At 35.2% G+C, this 10,737-nt stretch overlaps 1 protein-coding gene across 2 annotated transcripts in view; it reads left to right on the top strand.

Moving 5' to 3' along the window:
- Positions 1-4,071, top strand: part of ATP2B1 (ATPase plasma membrane Ca2+ transporting 1) — a 132,896-nt gene extending 128,825 nt beyond the window's left edge. For both annotated transcript variants that reach the window (XM_032644391.1, XM_032644390.1), the window contains exon 21: positions 790-4,071. In XM_032644391.1, coding sequence (XP_032500282.1) covers positions 790-1,101 — 312 coding nt within the window. In that variant the 3' untranslated portion in view covers positions 1,102-4,071. The remainder of the gene's footprint in view (positions 1-789) is intronic.
- The last annotated feature ends 6,666 nt before the right edge of the window (positions 4,072-10,737 follow it).

Raw genomic sequence — 10,737 nt, forward strand, 5'->3', positions numbered from 1 at the left:
AGGGTGAAAATGCTAGAAGACTTTGTGTCTTCTCCTGGGGAAATTTTTCACAGAAGGATCCCAGAGGGCTTTTTGTTCTGTTTTGTTTTGTTTTAAATCTGTTCTTTCCAATGAAGTTTAGTATGTAAATTTATTTGTTTTATTATTATAGAGAAAAACACTAACACTTGACTGACAAATGGCATATACTCAAATATTTATAGCTGTTTAATGGCATTTTATAGATATTTATTTGGGTTTTGTCTTTTTATTTTTTAATTAAGGGCATAGTGGGGTAGATGTGAGTTCATTGTGACATTCAGCTTATATTTGCTTGGCTTTATCATAGTCGGTGACACCCTAATTCCTAGCATGATTAATAGTAACCCTCTGTGCTTGACTTTGTTTAACTTATTTGAATTGTTTTCAAAAATTATAATTTTTTTCATTTAAAAAATTAGCTAAAGCTGTGTATGGTTAATTTTATGTTTGTTTGCTGTTTGATTTTGTTTTTTTAGGGAAAAAATCCTATAAAATGGCTATTAAATTCTTAGCCAGTGACAATGAGATTTTCTTAGTATTACTTTGAATTCTACACCTCTTAATTCTTAGAGTATGTGGTTTTGTTGGTCTGTAGTGTCCTACTAAAATATTCATTTTTTTTTACAGTGTATTGCAAGTTCCACTGCATTACATGCAAATATGATTCACTCATACCTAGCTGTTTGTGGATTCAAACTCATAAATGAACCATTTCTAAATTAAGCTAATGGCATACTGATATCTTTCTGTGTTTTCTGATGTTTACAGATTCGAGTGGTGAATGCATTTCGTAGTTCTTTATATGAAGGGTTAGAAAAACCGGAATCAAGAAGTTCAATTCACAACTTTATGACACATCCTGAGTTTAGGATAGAAGATTCAGAGCCTCATATCCCCCTTATTGATGACACTGATGCTGAAGATGATGCTCCTACAAAACGTAACTCCAGTCCTCCACCCTCTCCTAACAAAAATAACAATGCTGTTGACAGCGGGATTTACCTTACAATAGAAATGAACAAGTCTGCTACCTCTTCATCCCCAGGAAGCCCACTACATAGTTTGGAAACATCACTCTGATTGTAAGCTGAATGTTAACACACTAGCTGCATTGTAAAGAAACAAATTGAAACTGGGTCTTTTCACATATTGTGACGGACAAGATAGTATTCTTGTCTTTGGACTTCAACAGAAGACACACTTGTACGAATGTAGATTTATTTTTTTAAAAAAAAAAAAAGCAAAGCTTTCTGCCAGACTGAGGGTGCTTTTTGGGGGGTGGGAGAAATGAACTGACAGAAACAGTAACTCAGCTTAAGTTGACCTGTGGATCATCAGTAGAACCTAAGAATGGTCCTGAACAGTGTATTAGCAAAGCTTTAGTTTATCTCAATCCTTGATGGGAGAGAGGGAGGAGTAAAGCTGGGCAAGCAAGCAAAGAGCCCTGGATCATTGAATTGATGCTTTAATTTCTGCTGTTGGCTGTTAATAATTTGGATTATTTATGTTTATAAATGATACAGATCTGTTTACAAGGTTTGTAGATACTTTTTTTGTTCCTGTTCATAGATGGGAAGCTTCCTTATAACTGATGCAGAGAAAAATTAGTCCTTCAAATACTGCTGTATTTTCAGGAAAAAAAAAGGGGGGGGGGTGTTTCTATTGAAACTGTACTAAATTTTTGCCTACAATTTACCTTGTTAAATATTGTAGATAAATTGCTGATACTAATAGCCAAATAGATAACACTAATGCTTTGTTTAAAAAAACAAAAAACAAACAAAACAAAACAAAAAAACATGAGCAGTGGTGTTCTAATGAAGTTATGGCATCTGTCCTAATTAGTTTCTTAAATACATTTACTACTTAATGGTTTTGAAACAACTGTTTAATTTTTAAAAATTTTTGAAAACTTGCTAATAACCTTTGTTCAGAATTTAGTAGATTGTTTAATGCAGGACATCAACTACATAATGAAAGATGCTTGAAATGCTTTTGTTATTTCAGGCAAATCAAATTAAATCAAACTATCAAACTACAAGAGAACTTTAGTCCTTTTTGTTTTTGTCTAAACATGTTAGTTCAGTGATGTCTTGGTGAGCTGTGAGTGAACTGTATTGATTTTTCTAATAAATCCTTAGAAACCTTCATACAGCATGAGGGCTGTTGGCATTTTGAAAAAGGTTAATAAGTAGAAGCATACATGTTTTCCTTTTGTTTTTGAAACTTGTTTGTAAACATAAATAAACATGCCCTTTTATTAAATAAATACACAGCGATGTTTTTTTAAAAAGAAATTTCAGCTTCTTTACTCAATTCTACATATATGGTGCATCGGTCTGTTCTCTTTAACCACAATTGGAATAAATTTCAAGATGGTAACAGCCCCATGAAGTACCCCCTTTAATTCCTTGGTGGCAGGTCTAACAGAACCAAATTAAGGAAATCATTGCAGTTTGACATGTTCCTCATAGAGTTTAGTTTGCCTAAAATAGTCTCACAGTTTAAAAAAAATAATGACCACCATTGTCTTTGATACATTTGTTTTCATTCTTAAGTGGCCAAATAACAAATTAGGTAAAATGAGATTATGTGAAAAGGTGGGAAAGGTCCTAAAAATATACATATTTAGATGTAATCATTAACCATATGCTGGAATGCCCATCTGTAAGCCAGTTGGAGTCTTTAAGTCTTTTTTTCTTTTGTCTACTTTCTCCCCCTTTTTGCCTCTTGTCTTTACCTTTTAGGAACTGACATTGTGTTAGGGCCCAGATTGCATCAGATATACAATCCTCAGGCTGACATAAAGTTTACGAGGACTACTACAACATCTGAGAGTGCTGACCCAGCAAAGAAACATTTAGTTGATGGTGCTTGATATTTTTGGTGGGTGGGGGAGAATCTTTTTCTCTCCATCAGTCCTTTGCAGTTAGCCTCTGCAAGACTTAGAAAAACATTGGCTCTGTCAGCATTTGTAACTGTACATTATTCATCAGGTATTTATAGCAAATCATACTGTAAAAAGAGGTAGCATGATATGCTGGAAAGCATACGAGGCTAGGAGTCAGGACCTGGTTTCTAGTCTTGATTTTGCCATTAACGTGCTGCATGACCTTGGGGAAATCATTTACCCTAAATGAGGGTGGTGGACTAGACTATCTTGAAGAACCCTTTCAGCTCTAAAAATTTACCCTATCCGCTGGAGAGCCTACAAAGGCATAGGGAATAGAGAAAAGGGAAATGTTTTCAGTTTTCTTTTTTATTTTGGTTATGCTTAAATATGAATGTAATTACCAAAAGATTTAGAAATGCATGTGCTTTGGAGGATTTGTATTGAGCTTTTACAGTATTCATTTTTCAACTCAAGGCAATGGCTTTTTACACCAACTCTAATCCATAAACGGGTCTTATTGACATCCATGAAGTAGTAGCAAGACATGCTTAGTGTGTATTTCTCTCTTTGAGACACTGTAATTTCTACCAGAAATTTCCAGAGCATTATGTAAGTGGAAAAAAATGCAAACAAGCTGTTAAAGATCTTGGATCCCATTATATAGTATGTATAGCTGAAATCAGCATCTGTAATTCAATCACGTTTTCTCTTTTATCCTCTAACCAAAAAATTGTTTAATTTTGCATCCCAAATGTTTTTAATCTTTGTATATTTTTTAAAAATCTTTTTCTCCTCATCATTGCCTTTTTTGTGGTTGTAAATAGACTTACTTGCACTTTGAAGATGAGTTACTCCTTGTCATCTTATAAATATGTGATATGGTAATTTTCATAACAGATGTCAGTTTTGAACCAAGAAATGGTGATTTGTTTATAAGCAAAAAAAAAAAAAAACTGGCTTCATTTCTGTGAAATTGCTCTTTGAAAATTTCTTTTTACACGTGTAAGCCAACTGAGATACCGTGATGGTGTTGATTTCTTTCAATGATGCTTACCATCTATTTTAGCCACTGAGCCTTTTATTATTTGTCTATTTGTAAAGTTTATTTGTCTTAACTCATTTAATAAATATACTGTTTATCTGTTTCTGAATGGGGACTGAACTTTTTGAATATTTAAATTGATTTGAACATCATATTTGGGAATTCTTTTTTTCTACTTGAAATTTTAAAAACCTAATTGATGAAAATTCTGTAATGTACTTGAAATGTTATGGCTGTGTTCTAATATGCATGATCTTGCCCCTAGAATGAAAGTGGGTATATTGTCCCTACTCTCCTACCCACTGTCTTCAATCTTTGTAGCACAAGAGATAATTTTTGCAGTCCAGGGGAGAATAATGTTTGGGTTTTAAAAAAGATTAGTTTTTCACATTAAATGTAAGACCTTATTTTTTCATTAACTAATGCAAAGTTGTCAATAGCAATTATCTGAACGTTAGGGTAACAAAATTAATCAAATTGCCCTCAGCTGGTTTTTATAATAAATTATTAACATAAGTTAGCAACTTTGTTGAAATACTGAGAAAACTTTAAATGATTATTAATACCATATTTTTCCATCAGTAAAAATTATTCAGTTAATGAGTGTATACATGTACCATATTTATGACATGAGAGATGTTTTCTACTGTCAAGTTCGATTGTATATATGTATTATGTATTAGGATTGAATTTTGAATTAAGTCCCTTTGTAAAATTAACTGAATAAGAAAGGGAAGTTTCTGTAAGTTTCTGCTTATTGACATTTTTTCTTCCCTGTGTCTTTAGAGAGCTCCTGTCATGTTACAGCTGCCTTTGTTCTTTTAACGTACTCCACTCTTAAGACTCTGACATCCAAACCCCATATCAACCTGTATCTTTTTTAATTAGTGTTGCACTCATTTGCAGACCAAAAAAACCTTTTAATAGCATAATTATACCACCGAACTAAAAACAATCTTTGAAAGATCCTTGAAAACTTGTCTTTATTTTAGAATAAGCGTTATAAAAATACCATAAAGAATGTTTGATGCTGTAATGGGAGTCATGGTTGTATTCCTGTACTTCTCTTATCAGTACATGTCAAAAAGGACATGATCTTTATCCTTATAATGTAACTTCCTTTCAACAGATAGATGATTTTGTCTCTTAAACTCTCGATAGCTTATTTTTGTACTCTCTGTCTTAACTACTTCTTTAACATTTTCCCTGTTTGTTAGAAAAATACTTCAGCTTGCAGACGAATATACTAAATGTAGGCATGTTTAATCTCTATTCTCTGAATTCAGTGTCATTATTGAACACGATAATAGTAATGGTTCCAAAGTAGGAAATTAAAGGAAGATATATGAATATGTGTTTATACGGTATCAGTCTTTGCACAACTTTCTTAACCAGCACTGTGTCCTAGGAAAACTAGTTTCCAAATAAGTACCACCCAAATCTGGGTGGGGTGTTCAATGCGGTAAGTTCCCTAAGAATTCTCTTAATTAAATCAGAGTTACAAGGACCACATAACTTCCGAATTACTTTTTAGATAGTTAAATACAGACACTCTCTCCTTACCTATTAAAAGGAATCTTGTCATATCATAAGTTAATATCTATGGAGTACCTGATATATGCTGAGCCCTTTATGTGGATCATGTAAATATTGCTAACAACCCTCTGTACTGCTGCTGCCATTTTACATAGGGAGAGACTGAAGCTTAGAGAGTTTAAGTAACTTGCTCTTGGTCGCATGGTGAGCTGGAATTTACATCAAGGCTGACCTTCTCAAGAACCCCAAGCTGGTAGCTATTGGTTTTTACTGCAGTACTAGCATCTTGTTAACCTGAGTCAGGGCCCAGTGCCTAAAAAGCTTAAATTTTAAGTGTTCCTTTGTTGTTCTTTTCTGACATCAAATGCGTCAGAGATGATCTTAAAGATTTTTCATAACCTTCCTGGGTTATGAAGAGACTGAGGCAAAGAATCACCGATTAAGATGTATAATCCATGCTTTCCTTATAATCAGACCTCCTCTAGCTGAAGAGTGAAAGATAAACTAAGTCGATTTTTTGTTTTTTTTTTTTGGCCGTGCCCCACAGCATGTGAGATCTTAGTTCCCTGACCAGGGATCGAACCCGTGTCCCCTGCGGTGGATGTGCGGAGTCTTAACCACTGGACCTCCAGGGAAATCCCAGAACGGTGTTTTTAATAGCATATTTTGGTTAGAAGTTTTCGTTATTCAATACTTTTAAGATAGGTATGTTTATTCAAAGTTTCATAGTGTTTTTTTTTACTTGAGAAAATTAAATTTTATTGACGCCAAGGATACTTAGGCCATATCACCAAAAAAAATTTATGGCAATATCAGTAGTGCCTTTTAAATTAAATGACAAATTGTAAGTGTTCAACAACTTATGGTCCCTTTTTCTTGACATATATGATTAAGAATATATCTTTTTATCAAAATGTAAAATACCATCTGACAGAAGTAACAATTATTCTGTTGGCTTTATACATTAAATTAAATCACTGTACTTTAAAAAGTAAATATTTTCCTATTTTTCTTTTTTCTTGTGCTAGATCTATATTATAATATTCAAAAATTGCATAATTCAAAAACTGTAAGTGGATATAACAAAACTGATTTTGAACAGAAAGCAATGTTTCTTAAATTTTTTCCAAACATTTCTTGAAAATTCAAATGGCAGTAACTCTTTTCTAATCATAATTGTAAAGTTAGGCTATCTGAAAACCTACTGTTACAATTTCTTGTTAGACACATAGTTAGACTTTGTATGTGAAAGGAGTTATATGTATATGTATGGAGTGCTCTTTACAAAAAGGAAGGAATTTTTATAAGGTTGATGCATTTTGAACGGGTATGTATTAATGTTAATAGCCAGAGTTATTCATTCATTTGACAAACCTGTCAGGTTCAGAAGATACCAAATGAGCAGGAAAAAGTTTCATAGTATTAGTCTAAAAAGTCATCGCTTTATTTCCTAAATAATTTGTAATGAAAATTTATCACACTAAAGAGATAATAACATTTTGCTTGAAATCTGTGAAACTAAAGAATAGGGTGTTTTATATTTCTTGAAGAATTATTTGGTCCTCCAGCTGTATTTCCCTTGGTGAAAATTCTTAATGTTTTAATATTTAGCCTAAGGGAGTAACCCTATTGCACATTAGACTTTAATAATTTTTTAAATAAGAAAATTACAGCCATTATTTCACTACTGTTTTAATACCACTTTATATTAATGTTTATGGTTTGTGAATAGCCAGCCTCCCCGTCTGTAAAAATAGGATGCTTGCTGATTTTTATAATCTTTAAGGTAATATTTTATAATTTTTATTATAATTATTTAATTACTATTATTTATTTAATATTAATAAATATTTATAATTATTAATATTTTATAATCTTTAAGGTAATAATATTTTTAGGCTCTTTTTCTTGTAAGACCGCTTTTGAAGTCATAAGTATTTAGTCTGAGGCATACCTTAGTGAGTAGCTTGAGACAAATGCAAAAATATTTAAAATGTGAACTCAGGGACACCTGTGTTATCCGAGGTTAGAAATTTAAATTTAGGCTGTTTTTGATTTATCTAGGATTCTAAATCTTTTAACCATAAGCCTGTTCTTTCAGTTGGCTTCAAATCCTCCAAGAAGGGTAGCCTGTAGTATCTAAAATCTTTCACTTTCTCACTGTTACAGACTTGGGATGGGAAGTAGGTCTCAACGACTGAAGGAAGTGTGGTGGTGGAGAGAGTGACTTGTGACAGTGAAGCCACACCACATTTCCTAAGTCCAGGACTCAACTGCTTAAGAACACTACGCTAGTGTCTGTCTCCCCTTTCCTGGTCCCCAGAATGTCTGACTGATAACTGCTTTCCTGCCCTTTATCTACATCTCCTGCTTACCATTTATTCATTCACTCAACAGATATTTGGTACCTGTCATGGGAAATTCATACGGTTCTGGGAAAACCAAGCAAGGTCCTTCCTGTGCGGGAGTTTAAGTTGTAGTGGGTGGGAGAGACCGACCTATATGAGGTGGTAACGGATGATGCTGTTACATAGTGTGGTCAGGGAACCCTCTCAAGTGAGGTGACATTTGAGCAGAGACCTGAAGGAACGGAAACAGCCAACTTCTTGGTTGTCTGGAAGAGCCTGCCAGTGAGAGGTTCCAGTAGCTGGTGCTTGGCAACTTTGAGGAACAGCAAGTGTAGCTGGAGTGGAGTGAACCAGTGGGAGAGTGGTAGGATATAGGCTGAGAGATGCAATGGGGGGCTTGCCTGTAAGCCTTGGCAAGAACTTTGGCTCTTAGGCTGACTGAGATGGGAAGCCAGTGGAGGTTTTTGAGCAGAGCGGCAAAGAGTCTGACCTTTGAAAGGATCATTGGCTGTTCAACACAGAGCGAGAAGTTGGAAGTTAGAAAACCAGTTAGGAAGCTGTTGCCATTTTCAGATGCATTCCATTCCAGCTTAGCTTTTTCTGCTGCTTTTGTAGCCCCAAAGCTTTCTTCTAGAAGCTTCAAGCTACTAAAGAGTCTTGTGGACCCCTTATTTCTTTATATGTTTTACCTTTATGCTCCATCCAGAGCATGGCGTCATTTTTAGTCAACTCGGAGAACCTAGGTACTTTCCTCATTTGCTTTAGCCTATATGCAGTTTCCCAAATGAATCACAGTACTACGTTTTTACTCGGTGTTGTTCAGCAACATGGTCCCAAATAGAAGATGGTAATTTTTCAGCTGTTCAGTCTCTAAGACTATAAGCACACCTTCTGCAAACTATCCTTTTTTTTTTTTTTGCTTTGTAAAAGCTCTTTACACCTGCTAAGTTTATTTTTTATACCAAGTCTGGCTGTTGGTATACTGATTCTTTCATCATCTCCCGGCTAATTTTCCTGGCTCCATCCTAATGAAGGTACTCCAGTTGGCTGCCTCACTCCTGCTCTGTCATTGACTAAGATGGCTTTGCCTCCTTGACATTTCACACCTTGGTTCCTAATCCTGAGCCACCTCTACTTGCTTCCTGTCCTCAGCTTCAGAGTATACTCACAGTCCTGCTGGTGACCACAGTTCACGCTCATTCCTGGTTTTCCTCACTGATGCTCAAACCAACCTTTAATTTGTCCCTTATTCTTTTAAGGGTCATTCCTCATTGTATTTATTCTAAACTTCTACATTTTTCTCAGGACAAGCATTCAAGATGTGGTTTGTCTGACTAGAACGTACCTTTCGCATTCTACCTTTCACTGTCAACTAAACCTATATTTTTTTCACACATTTTAGCAGACATCTGCCTCACCTTATATTTCTATTACTGGTTTTTGGTCCAAAGAATATGATTTTACATCTATCTATATTAAACTGTTGCTTTAGTCCATTCATACCACTTCGACTCCTAATTTTATCATCTACTGTATTCTTAACCCTTCTCAACTTAATGCTGCCCAAGACAAGTGATTAGCTTTCCTTCTACTCCTTTATGGAAGCCACTGTTTCACAACAAAACTGAAAGACATAAGACAGATCTGCCAATAACCCTTTGCCTTACTTTTCAAAACCACTACCAAGTTGATATCAATGCCCTTTTAATCCAGTCACTCAACCAATTAGGGATCACCTAATTAAATGTTCTGTCATCCTACACACAGATAGCCATCAGATCCAAAAGTAGATGTCTTGTTGAAATACTGTCAACTACATTTCCTGTTTTGCTACAAATACTTCTTCCTTGGTTTCAAGTACTTTTGTCAGTTTCTTGATTTTCAGTTATTACCCTTGTCTATTCCCTCTTTGCCTTAAGCCCACACACTTAGGTTTCTTAACTGTGTTGTCCACATCCCTGTCCTCTTTTCTTTCCCATCATCAATCTATCCAACACATAATCCAAAATCTTCCTAAATCACCACTTTGCCCACATCATCCCTCCTCTCCTCAAAAAATAGATAGGTAAATACCAGAGTTTAAAAAAGAGCACATGTTAAATGGCTCTTTATTTGATCCTAACAACTCTGGCCTCACATGGTTGTCACCTGCCCTCTTTCCACTGCTCTGACCACATTTTCTGTTCGTGTTCTGTTCCCTTCCCTGTGGATTCCTCCTTGAAGTTCCACGTTCTTGGCCCCTTTTTTACCGTATACCTCTTCATGGTGCATGTACTGCCCCACCTCCCTCCACCCTCAACACCTCAGATATATAAGGGAGAAATAGTGGAGAGTGCTTTTTTAGGGGGAAATCACCTCTGCAGAAGAAGGTGCTGAGGCTTAAAGATCTCTTGAGGTTTAGGGAAAGGTGATGTGATGTTAGAAGAGGATTTGCCTAGAAGTCAGACCTGGGGTTTGGTCCCAATTCTGCCTTGTGCCAGCTTTTAATACCTTGAGGCTTCATTTTCCTCAACAGAATTGTGACTATTACGATTCTTCCCCAATTTTGGATGTTCAGATGGGCTTGGAAACATGAAAGCACTTTAACAATTATAAAGAGCAATGCAAGATGGTACTATTGACTCAGTAGCAACAGAAACAATTCTGTGAAGAGCTATTCCTGCCTCTCCCTATAAATTTGGTTTAAATAGAAATTTTCAGAGTTATAAAGTGCCCTTAAATCCCGACTGGTTTATAAACACCCAAGGCTTTGTGAAGAGTACCCTGGAGATTCATCTCACTAGAAATAATAGTGTTTGCTTCCATTTCCTTTTTTTCTGTGCTTTCAGTCACTATAAATACTTTCCCTTTTAAAAAGAAGCAGCTTGCTTGCCTCTTGCACATCTGGAGGATCAGAT

The sequence above is a fragment of the Phocoena sinus genome, chromosome 10 (genome assembly GCF_008692025.1).
Source record: "Phocoena sinus isolate mPhoSin1 chromosome 10, mPhoSin1.pri, whole genome shotgun sequence".
In the NCBI taxonomy this organism is placed as follows: domain Eukaryota; kingdom Metazoa; phylum Chordata; class Mammalia; order Artiodactyla; family Phocoenidae; genus Phocoena; species Phocoena sinus.